Here is a 13,183-nt window from a genome sequence, read left to right as displayed (position 1 = left end):
AACTCAATCAAAAAATGGGCAGATCTAAATAGGCATTTCTCCAAAGAAGATATACAGATGGCCAACAGGCAGATGAAAAGATACTTAATATCACTAATTATTAGAGAAATGCAAATGAAAACTACAATAAGTATCACCTCACACCATTCAGAATGGCCATCATCAAAAAGTCTACAAAGAGGGACTTCCCTGGTTGTAAAGTGGCTAAGAATCCTCTTGCCAATGCAGGGGACACGGGTTCAAGCCCTGGTCCAGGAAGATCCCACATGCCATGGAGCAACTAAACCCATGCACCAAAACTACTGAGCCTGTACTCTAGAGCCCGCAAGCCATGACTACTGAGCCTGTGAGCCACAACTTCTGAGCCCACATGCAGCAACTACTGAAGCCCACAAGAGGAGAGCCCATGCTCTGCAACAAGAGAAGCCACCACAATGAGAAGCCCACACACCGCAACAAAGAGTAGCCCTGGCTCACTGCAAGTAGAGAGAGCTCGTATGCAACAATGAAGACCCAATGCAGCCAAAAATAAATACATAAATAAATAAATTTATTTCAAAAAAAAGTCTACAAATAATAAATGCTGGAGAGGATATGGAGAAAAAGGAACCCTCCTACACTCTAAGTGGGAATTTAAATTGGTGCAGCCACTGTGGACAACAGTATGGAGGTTCTGTAAAAAACTAAAAATAGAGGTACCAGATGATCCAGAAATCCCACTTCTGGGCATATATCTAGATAAAACTGTAATTCAAAAAGTAACATGCACCCCAATATTCACTGCAGCACCATTTACAATAGCTAAGACATGGAAGCAACCTAAATTTCCATCGACAGATGAATGGATAAAGACGTGTGGTATATATATATCCAATGGAATATTACTCAGCCGTAAAAAAGAATGAAATGATGCCATTTGCAGCAACATGGATGGACCTAGAGATTATCATACTAAGTGAAATAAACCATACAAGTAAGAGAAATATCATGTGATATCGCTTATATGTGGAATCTAAAAAAAAACAGATACATATGAACTTACAAAGTTGAAAGTGACTCACAGATATAGAAAGCGAAACATGGTTAGCAAAGGGGAAGTTGGGGGGAAGGATAAATTAGGAGGTTGGGACAAATATATTTATACTACTGTATGTAAAACAGATAATCAACAGGGATCTACTGTATAGCACAGGGAACTATACTCAACATTTTGTAATAACCTATAAGGAAAAAGAATGTGAAAAAGAATTACTGAATTACTGTGATGTATACCTGAAACTAACACAAACTATATTTCAATAATAATTTTTTGGATTAAAGACCTAAATGTAAGGCCAGACACTATCAAACTCTTAGAGGAAAACATAGGCAGAACACTCTATGACATAAATCACAGCAAGATCCTTTTTGACCCACCTCCTAGAGAAATGGAAATAAAAACAAAAATAAACAAATGGGACCTAATGAAACTTCAAAGCTTTTGCACAGCAAAGGAAACCATAAACAAGACCAAAAGACAACCCTCAGAATGGGAGAAAATATTTGCAAATGAAGCAACTGACAAAGGATTAATCTCCAAGATTTACAAGCAGCTCATGCAGCTCCATAACAAAAAACAAACAACCCAATCCAAAAATGGGCAGAAGACCTAAATAGACATTTCTCCAAAGAAGATATACAGAGTGCCAACAAACACATGAAAGAATGCTCAACATCATTAATCATTAGAGAAATGCAAATCAAAACTACAATGAGTTATCATCTCACACCAGTCAGAATGGCCATCATCAAAAAATCTAGAAACAATAAATGCTGGAGAGGGTGTGGAGAAAAGGGAACACTCTTGCTCTGTTCGTGGGAATGTAAATTGTTACAGCCACTGTGGAGAACAGTATGGAGGTGCCTTAAAAAACTACAAATAGGGCTTCCCTGGTGGCGCAGTGGTTGAGAGTCCGCCTGCCGATGCAGGGGACACGGGTTCATTCCCTGGTCCGGGAAGATCTCACATGCCGCGGAGCGGCTAGGCCCGTGAGCCATGGCCACTAAGCCTGCGCGTCCGAAGCCTGTGCTCCGCGGCGGGGGAGGCCACAGCAGTGAGAGGCCCGCGTACCGCAAAAAAAAAAAAAAAAACTACAAATAGAAATACCATATGACCCAGCAACCCCCCTACTGGGCATATACCCAGAGAAAACCATAATTCAAAAAGAGTCATGTACCAAAATGTTCATTGCAGCTCTATTTACAATAGCCAGGACATGGAAGCAACCTAAGTGTCCATCATCAGATGAATGGATAAAGAAGATGTGGCACATATATACAGTGGAATATTACTCAGCCATGAAAAGAAACGAAATTGAGATATTTGTAGTGAGGTGGATGGACCTAGAGTCTGTCATACAGAGTGAAGTAAGTCAGAAAGATAAAAACAAGTACCGTATGCTAACACATATATATGGAATCTAAGGGGAAAAAAAAAAAAGGTCATGAAGAACCTAGGGGTAAGACAGGAATAAAGACACAGACCTACTAGAGAATGGACTTGAGGATATGAGGAGGGGGAAGGATAAGCTGGGACAAAGTGAGAGAGTGGCATGGACACATATATACTACCAAACGTAAAATAGATAGCAAGTGGGAAGCAGCTGCATAGCACAGGGAGATCAGCTCAATGGTTTGTGACCACCTAGAGGGGTGGGATAGGGAGGGTGGGAGGGAGGGAGACGCAAGAGGGAAGAGATATGGGAACATATGTACATGTATAACTGATTCACTTTGTTATAAAGCAGAAACTAACACACCATTGTAAAGCAATTATACTCCTATAAAGATGTTAAAAATAATAATAATTTTTTAAAAAAAGAATACAGCCAGAAAACAAAGAAAAAATAAAACTAACTTGGAGCCTATAAAGAAAATTTGAAAGATTATGATTCAGTTTTTACCATTCTAGTCCATTCCCTCAACACATAGTTCACTCCTTCAAAACATAGATTCATATCTCCTTTAATTGTCAAAATGTTTTCAGAAGTATATTGTTCTCTTGTTATTCTGTTCCATTATTTTGACTTTCTTTTTAAAGGACTCAAATTATATTGTACATATCCTTTTTGAATTGAGCTTATATGTTTTATACAATAAAGCCTACCCATCCAAAATAAACTTTTTAAAAAAAAAAAAATGGGTATTCTCCCACTATCCATAAATGCATATAGATTGGGAGGCAGCCAAGATGGCAGAATAGGAGGGCCCTGAGCTCACCCACTCCAACAGGTACACCAAAATTACAACTATTTACAGAGCAACTATTGATGAGAAAGACCAGAAAACTAGCAGAAAAAATCTACAACTAAAGCTGTAAAGAAGGAAGCACAATGAGATGAGTAGGAAGGGCAGAGACACTGTATAGTCAATATCCACACCCCCAAGGAGGCGACCCACAAACAGGAGGATAATCACAATTTCAGAGGTTCTGCCCAAGGAGCGAGGGGTCAAAACCCCACATTGGGCTACCCAACCTGGGGGTCCTGCACCAGAAAGATGGGTCCCCAGAACATCTGGCTTTGAAGGTCTGTGGGGCTTGCTTTCAGGAGAGCCAGAGGGCTGTTAGAAACAAAGACTTCACTCTTAAAGGGGACATAGTAAACCTCACATGCTCCACAAGACCCAGGGCAGAAGCAGTAATTTGAAAGGAGCCTGGGTCAGACCCACTTACTGATCTTGGAGAGCCTCCTAGAGAGGCAGGAGGCAACTTGGACTCACCTGGAGACATAGACTCTGGTGAGTAATGGGGACAAAATGTACAGTGTGGGAAACTTATAAAATCAAGAATAATATAGTATCTTTGCACAATGACAGATGGTTAACTACACTTAACATGGTGAACATTTTGTAACGTATAGAAATACAGAAGCACTATGTTGTGCACCAGGAATTAACATAGTGTTATAGGTTAATTATACTTCAAAAATAAATAAACAAACTCATTGAAAAGGAGATCAGATATGTGGTTACCAGAGGCTGGTGGGAGGGGTAATTTCCAGTTAGAAGATAAATAAGTACTAGGGATGTAATGCACAGCATGATAAATGTAATTAACACTGCTTTATGTTATATATGAAAGTTACTGAGAGAGTAAATCCTAAGAGTTCTCTTCATAAGGAAATATTTTCTCTTTTCCTTTTATTTTGTATCTATATGAGGTGATAGATGTTTACTAAACTTACTGTGGTAATAATTTCACGATGTAAGTCAAATCATTATGCTATACACTTTAAACTTATACAGTGCTTTATGACAACTATATCTCAATAAAATCGGAAGAAAAAAATAAATGCATATGTTTATTTCTCATCCAAATAAACATTTTCATTGTGTAGTAATACACATAAATATGCTTTCCTCTAGTGCTTATTTGTATGTTAATTGCTGCCTTGGTCATTCTGAGAAAGACTGAATTCTTTTGTCTAAGAAATGCCTCGGTTAGAGATGGCTGTGCAACTAGAGACTCTTGTTGACCTGTGAAATTGCTTTTCCAGGTGTCTAAAATTGTGGATGTTATTTATAAACAATTGTGTGGAAATGCTTCTCCCATTTTGAAGCAAGTTATGTTGAGGGTCATTACCTTGTTGACACGTACTTCACCAAAGAAGGTCATCTTTCAACTTACGGACTACCCAGTCCCAGCAGACAAGTAAGGCCCCTCTCACCCCTTCCACAGAGTTTGTTCAGTCTCCAGAGTCAGACAGACCTGAACAAATCAGATCTGGTTTCTTTTTTTCTGAAAGAGAATATCTATTTTTGTACCACATAGGATGATTGTAAGGCTTAAATAAGATCATCTATAGTATTCATAGCTTCGTAAAATATGTGGCACACAGTAGACCATCAAGAAATCATAACTGTTGCTATTATTTATCTGAGGATTTAAATTGTGTTCTGCTGCATATCCCACATTGAAAAATCTCTTCTCAAACTTATAATGGTTTTTTCCCCACATGTGATAAAATTCATAGTGTTTTTTTCTCATTTATGAAGGACAGACATATTTCCAACCACCAATTAAATCATAAAACATTTCAAATTCCCAGGTATAATTGGGAATTTTACCTGTCCCTGTCCCTTAACTGTTTATCTGAAATTCATGATCCAGGGTCATGAGAAATATTTAAGAAGAAAGTATGCTAAGGTGAGCCTACGTGACACTATGAATCTAACAGCCACGTTAGAGGAGCTTATTAAATCACACCACTGCATTTCTATAGTTTGTACCTTGGAAGGGAAGGTATTACTTCTCTACTATTAACAGTATAAAAGGCAGGAAATTACATTATGGAAAGGATTCAGGCTTTGGAAACAAATGAAAATGAATTGCATCCCAGCCTTCACCCTTATATCCTGTGTGACATCATGTAAGTTTCATAAACTCCTTGATCCTCAATTTCCTCATCTGTGAAATGAGGAAAGTTCTTTTCATCTATAAAGCTGTTATATGGATTAAATTAGTTAATGTCTGTAAGAGGGCAATGAAATCAACAAAATGCTAAACCAATTATATGACCGACTTTCTATTTCCAACTTAAAGATTGTATTTTTTAGGAAGCTTAAACTCCTATTTTACTATTTAGAAAATTCTTGGAAACTAAAAATATTCATAAGACTCAGTGTTTTCTCATTCAGGAACTAAGTACCCACTGTCTGTAAAGTTACCAGCCTTCAAGCATTTTGTTGAGGAGAGTGAATATACCCATATGGATGTAAGATAAAAGCTTCCAATGAATCCATTACAAACAGTGTGTACTGAGGAGGTACAGAAAGCAAACATAATTAGAATTAGGTGAAAATTAAAATAGTCACTAGCAGGTCTTGTGCAATAGTAGGTGAGGATTGAGGTAGAAAAACTGGGATTTGTAGGTAAGCTTAAACAGAGAAACAGAAAGAAGGTGTGATCAAGAGGTAAGAGAATGAGACAGGGCTTGAGAGATTTGATGTCCATGCGGTTCTAAGCATGGTACCACGAATAAGCCCTGCAGATAAAAGCAATTGAGTACTGGGGTTCTAGAGAGATAGGTGTGTCCATGTTCTGAGGGACCAGGCCCCCATATTAGGAACCTAAATGCAAAGAGAAAGAACGACAGAGTTCAGAACCCAGCATGGCTTGACATATAGCAGTTTTTAAGATGAGCAATAGTAAGAATAATCTTGAAGTGTGACAGGTATGTAGGGAAAGGAGCTCAGGAATTGGAGATTGAGAAGTCAGGGTTCTAGTTACATCTGTGTCACTGACTATATGTGTGACATTTGGGGAAATGGCTCAGTGTTTTGTTTTGTTTTTTTTGCGGTACGCGGGCCTCTCTCACTGTTGTGGCCTCTCCCGCTGCAGAGCACAGGCTCTGGACACGCAGGCTCAGTGGCCATGGGTCACGGGCCCAGCCACTCCGCGGCATGTGGGATCTTCCCGGACCGGGGCACGAACCCGTGTCTCCTGCATCGGCAGGCGGACTCTCAACCACTGCGCCACCAGGGAAGCCCTAGTTTTTAAATTTAATTTTCTAATTTTTGAGTTATGTAGTTTTTCTTTAATTTAGTTAGCTTTTTACCTAGTTTTTTTAATTGATATATTTATTTATATATTAATTTGTATTTCCGTACCAGTTTTTAAATACTCTATTATCCCTAGACAAACAAGGTCACAAGGTGGGAGGGAAGAGTATGGAGTACAGAAAGCTGATCAGTTCCTGATATTGAGCTGGACAGGTATTTAAATAGCAGTAGGAAATGAACTTGCAGACTTACAGTCTGTATTTTCCACAAGACCATACTGAAATTCTTCCCCTGTTTTCAAGGACAAGAAACTTAATGGGATCATTTGGAAATGGGAATATCAGTTAGTTTTGGACTTGTCTGCAGTTTCTTCGCACTATAAAGATGTAAAACCAAGACTCTTTTCCTGATTTGTGTCACAGTGTTGAGTAGGAAATGAAAAACGTATGATTTTCATTATCGGGGATGGGGGGCTGTGTTTGCAGCACTCTGATGCTGATGTGGCAGGCGGCTGGTTCTGAGTCAAGTGTGGCTCCACTTGTGCTGAAGACAATCTTGTTGATACTGAAAGGAAAGCCTGGGACAATGGAAGACAGAAAAACGGAAAGAAGACATTTCTCTCTTGACACTACTAACATGATGCCCGTGGCGGTAAATAATACAATGAGTGTTTCTTTTTCCTGGTGTTGTTTTCTTAGTCGTGAAAATCCCTATCTGCTCGCAGTCTGAGTCATACTTCCTTGACACAATCTGGCTCTCATTCATTCACTCAACACATATTTATTGAATGCCTACTACATGTCACACCTCGATCATGAAGCTTACATTCTTGTAAGAGACACAGACAATGAACCAAAAAAATGTGTTATGTGTCAGATGATACAAAGCTTAGAAGAGATATAAAGTGGGGTGGGGAAAAGAAACTGGCAGGGAAGGTTTAGGTAAATTGGTCAGGGCAGGTCTCTCTGCTGCAGTGACATCGAATCAGAGACATGAATGAGGTGAGGGAGTGATCCTTGCAGATATCTGGGCATGAGAGTTCTAGACAGAGAGAAGGGCAGAAGCCACGTGGTGACGGGAGCTTACCTGGTATATCAGTGAAGCAAGGAGGCCAAAACATCTGGAGAGTACTGAGCAAGGGTGAAGGTGTAGGAGATGGTATCAGAGAGGTAGCCACCAGCCAGATCACACAGACTCTTGATAGGCATGTGAAGGCCAAACCTCATTTGTGTCCATCGTTATATATCTCCCAAGCACCCAAATCGCCACTCCTGGGAGTAAATTCAAGTCTTGCAGACATATAAGAGGGGAAAAACTGGATAATCCTCCACAAATGTGAGGTGGTGAGATGTGTTTCTCTGATAGAGTGGGTATTGTAGTGGTCAGTAGACCAAAAAATTTGTTAGTTGACCTGGCATGCCCCTCCTTAAATATTTCACTGCCCTGGATTGTTGAAGCACTGGGAGGACCTGGGTTACTGGCAAGACTATTCTTCATGAGCACATAGGCATGGAGCCTTGGGAGGTATGCCTTCCTTGAGAATCAGCTTGCTTCCTGCTGGTTTGGCAATCAGGCACTGTTGATAGCGATTTGGGAGCCCATGGTCAGAGAATGCTTGGTGCAGTTCCTGCTTCAAAATGGACTGAGTAACTGTTATTGAATGAATGAATACACATGCATGCTTCAGGCTTCCTTCAAGGAATTTGGGGGAGAAGTTGCAGAATCCCTGCCTTTCCACCCACCTCACCACTGCTGACTGGGTTTAAAGGGAGATGGTTACATTCTTGACTCCTTTTTCCTTCCCTTATAGGCATCCCAGGCCCTGTGCACATTGCTGCCTATTGGTTCTTACAAGAAAGCGGTGGCCCAGTTTTTCCCCCAGCTCTTGATGGCCCTCATGCTTCAACTCTATTACACTAGCAACCTGAGACTGATGACAGAGGACAGGACTTTGTGAGATACTAGTGGTATAAGAAATGAGCTTCCAGCTGTCAAATATTTCTACTCCCTTGGGTTCACGTGGAACTATATAATCCCTTGTGCAGTATATTCATTTATTACAGTTTTCTCTCCTCTGCAGGGTAGGATGCCTTTGGAAAAGTAACTATCCTAAGTACCTAGAAGTAAGCTGGGACCTTCCCTGAATGTGTATGCAGTATATAAAAAACCACTCCCACAGAACACGGTTTATTCCTGCCACAAAGGGAAGCCACCACGCAGAGAGAGAGTAGGGAGGAAAAACAGGTCCAAAACCAGACATGTACTAGCTCTGCCATTTACTCTGATAGTGATCTCTCAGGGTAAATTACGTGTAAGGTAAAAATAATGTGCACACAAACAGTAGTGGAAGATGGCGGAAGAGTAAGACGCGGAGATCACCTTCCTCCCCACAGATACACCAGAAATACATCTACACGTAGAACAACTCCTACAGAACACCTACTGAACGCTGGCAGAAGACCTCAGACCTCCCAAAAGACAACGAATCATCCCAAATTGAGGAGGTGGTCTCTGACAGCAAGATTTATGATTTTTCCCCCTTTACCTCTTTTAGTGAGGGTGTATGTGTATGCTTCTGTGTAAGATTTTGTCTGTATAGCTTTGCTTCCAACATTTGTCCTAAGGTTCTATCCGTCTCTTCTTTTTTTTCTAAATAAGAATTTTTTAATTCAATAATTTTATTATACTTTATTTTATTTTTACTGTATCTTCTTTCTTTCTGTCTTTTTTCCTTCTTTCCCTCCTTCCTTCCTCCATCCCTCGCTCCCTCCCTCCTTTCTTCCCTTCTTTCCTTCTTTGCTTCTTTCTTTCTTTCTTCCTTCCTTCCTTCCCTCCTTTCCTTCTTTCTTTCCTCATACTTCTACTAATTCCCTCTACTTTTTCTCCCTTTTATTCTGAGCCGTGTGGATGAAAAGCTTTTGGTGCTCCAGCCAGGAGGCAGGGCTCTGCTTCTGAGGTAGGAGAGCCAACTTCAGGACACTGGTCAACAAGAGACCTCCCAGCTCCACATAATATCAAACGGCGAAAATCTCCCAGAGACCTCCATCTTAACACCAGCACCCAGCTTCACTCAACGACCAGCAAGCCACAGTGCTGGACAACCTATGCCAAACAACTAGCAAGACAGGAACACAACCCCACCCATTAGCAGAGAGGCTGCCTAAAATAATAATAAGGCCACAGACACCCCAAACACACCACCAGACGTGAACCTGCCCACTAGAGAGACAAGATCCAGCCTCACCCACCACAACACAGGCACTAGTCCCCTCCACCAGGAAACCTACACAACCCACTGAACCAACCTTAGCCACTGGAGACAGACATCAAAAACAGCAGGAACTACGAACCTGCAGCCTGCAAAAAGGAGACCCCAAACACAGTAAGCAAAATGAGAAGACAGAAAAACACACAGCAGATAAAGGAGCAAGATAAAAATGCACCAGACCTAACAAATGAAGAGGAAATAGGCAGCTTACCTAAAAAAGAATTCAGAATAATGATAGTAAGGATGATCCGAAATCATGGAGATAGAATGGACAATAGAATGGACAAAATGCAAGAATCAGTTAACAAGGACCTAGAAGAACTAAAGATGAAACAAACAACGATGAACAACACACTAAATGAAATTAAAAGTACTCTAGATGGGATCAATAGCAGAATAACTGAGGCAGAAGAACGGATAAGTGACCTGGAAGATAAAATAGTGGAAATAACTACTGCAGAGCAGAATAAAGAAAAAAGAATGAAAAGAACTGAGGACAGTCTCAGAGACCTCTGGGACAACATTAAATGCACCAACATTCGAATTATAGGGGTTCCAGAAGAAGAAGAGAAAAAGAAAGGGACTGAAAAGATATTTGAAGAGATTCTGGTTGAAAAATTCCCTAATATGGGAAAGGAAATAGTTAATCAAGTCCAGGAAGCACAGAGAGTCCCATACAGGATAAATACAAGGAGAAATACACCAAGACACATATTAATCAAACTGTCAAAAATTAAACACAAAGAAAACATATTAAAAGCAGCAAGGGAAAAACAACAAATAACACATAAGGGAATCCCCATAAGGTTAACAGCTGATCTCTCAGCAGAAACCCTACAAGCCAGAAGGGAGTGGCAGGACATACTGAAAGTGATGAAGGAGAAAAACATGCAGCCAAGACTACTCTACCCAGCAAGGATCTCATTCAGATTTGATGGAGAAATTAAAACCTTTACAGACAAGCAAAAGCTGAGAGAGTTCAGCACCACCAAACCAGCTTTACAACAACTGCTAAAGGATCTTCTCTAGGCAAGAAACACAAGAGAAGGAAAAGATCTATAATAACGAACCCAAAACAATTTAGAAAATGGGAATAGGAACATACATATCGATAATTACCTTAAATGTAAATGGACTAAATGCTCCCACCAAAAGACACAGATTAGCTGAATGGATACAAAAACAAGACCCATATATATGCTGTCTACAAGAGACCCACTTCAGACCTAGAGACACATACAGACTGAAAGTAAGGGGATGGAAAAAGATATTCCATGCAAATGGAAATCAAAAGAAAGCTGGAGTAGCAATTCTCATATTAGACAAAATAGACTTTAAAATAAGGACTATTAAAAGAGACAAAGAAGGACACTACATAATGATCAAGGGATCGATCCAAGAAGAAGATATGACAATTGTAAATATTTATGCACCCAACATAGGAGCACCTCAATACATAAGGCAAATACTAACAGCCATAAAAGGGGAAATCGACAGTAACACATTCATAGTAGGGGACTTTAACACCCCACTTTCACCAATGGACAGATCATCCAAAATGAAAATAAATAAGGAAACACAAGCTTTAAATGATACATTAAACAAGATGGACTTAATTGATATTTATAGGACACTCCATCCAAAAACAACAGAATACACATTTTTCTCAAGTGCTCATGGAACATTCTCCAGGATAGATCATATCTTGGGTCACAAATCAAGCCTTGGTAAATTTAAGAAAATTGAAATTGTATCAAGTATCTTTTCTGACCACAATGCCATGAGACTAGATATCAATTACAGGAAAAGATCTGTAAAAAATACAAACACATGGAGGCTAAACAATACACTACTTAATAATGAAGTGATCACTGAAGAAATCAAAGAGGAAATCAAAAAATACCTAGAAACAAATGACAATGGAGACACAACGACCCAAAACTTGTGGGATGCAGCAAAAGCAGTTCTAAGAGGGAAGTTTATAGCAATACAAGCCCACCTTAAGAAGCAGGAAACATCTAGAATAAACAACCTAACCTTGCACCTCAAGCAATTAGAAAAAGAAGAACAAAAAAAACCCAAAGCTAGCAGAAGGAAAGAAATCATAAAAATCAGATCAGAAATAAATGAAAAAGAAATAAAGGAAACAATAGCAAAGATCAATAAAACTAAAAGCTCATTCTTTGAGAAGATAAACAAAATAGATAAACCACTAGCCAGACTCATCAAGAAAAAAAGGGAGAAGACTCAAATCAATAGAATTAGAAATGAAAAAGGAGAGGTAACAACTGACACTGCAGAAATAAAAGAGATCATGAGAGATTACTACAAGCAACTCTATGCCAATAAAATGGACAATCTGGAAGAAATGGACAAATTCTTAGAAATGCACAACCTGCCAAGACTGAATCAGGAAGAAATAGAAAATATGAACAGACCAATCACAAGCACTGAAATTGAAACTGTGACTAAAAATCTTCCAACAAAGAAAAGCCCAGGACCAGATGGCTTCACAGGCGAATTCTATCAAATATTTAGAGAAGAGCTAACACCTATCCTTCTCAAACTCTTCCAAAATATAGCAGAGGGAGGAACACTTCCAAACTCCTTCTACGAGGCCACCATCACCTTGATACCAAAACCAGACAAGGATGTCACAAAGAAAGAAAACTACAGGCCAATATCACTGATGAACATAGATGCAAAAATCCTCAACAAAATACTAGCAAACAGAATCCAACAGCACATTAAAAGGATCATACACCACGATCAAGTGGGGTTTATTCCAGGAATGCAAGGATTCTTCAATAGACGCAAATCTATCAACGTGATACACCATATTAACAAATTGAAGGAGAAAAACCATATGATCATCTCAATAGATGCAGAGAAAGCTTTTGACAAAATTCAACACCCATTTATGATAAAAACCCTGCAGAAAGTAGGCATAGGGGGAACTTTCCTCAACATAATAAAGGCCATATATGACAAGCCCACAGCAAACATCATCCTCAATGGTGAAAAACTGAAAGCATTTCCACTAAGATCAGGAACAAGACAAGGTTGCCCACTCTCACCACTCTTATTCAACATAGTTTTGGAAGTTTTAGCCACAGCAATCAGAGAAGAAAAGGAAATAAAAGGAATCCAAATCGGAAAAGAAGAAGTAAAGCTGTCACTGTTTGCAGATGACATGATCCTATACATAGAGAATCCTAAAGATGCTACCAGAAAACTACTAGAGCTAATCAATGAATTTGGTAAAGTGGCAGGATACAAAATTAATGCACAGAAATCTCTGGCATTCCTATATACTAATGATGAAAAATCTGAAAGTGAAATCAAGAATACACTCCCATTTACCACTGCAACAAA

At 39.5% G+C, this 13,183-nt stretch overlaps 1 protein-coding gene across 1 annotated transcript in view; it reads left to right on the top strand.

The window, feature by feature from the left end:
• MROH9 (maestro heat like repeat family member 9) overlaps positions 1 to 13,183 on the top strand; it is a 97,813-nt gene that overhangs the window by 62,166 nt on the left and 22,464 nt on the right. The window contains exons 10-12 of the mRNA XM_027086456.1: positions 4,536 to 4,690; positions 7,026 to 7,191; positions 8,351 to 8,493. Of these exons, the coding sequence (XP_026942257.1) occupies positions 4,536 to 4,690; positions 7,026 to 7,191; positions 8,351 to 8,493 (464 nt within the window). The remainder of the gene's footprint in view (positions 1 to 4,535; positions 4,691 to 7,025; positions 7,192 to 8,350; positions 8,494 to 13,183) is intronic.

This window comes from Aethalodelphis obliquidens, unplaced genomic scaffold (genome assembly GCF_003676395.1).
Source record: "Aethalodelphis obliquidens isolate GAN/ISIS:26980383/991018 unplaced genomic scaffold, ASM367639v1 scaffold55, whole genome shotgun sequence".
Taxonomy (NCBI): domain Eukaryota; kingdom Metazoa; phylum Chordata; class Mammalia; order Artiodactyla; family Delphinidae; genus Aethalodelphis; species Aethalodelphis obliquidens.
This window is presented reverse-complemented; position numbering and strand designations above follow the sequence as displayed.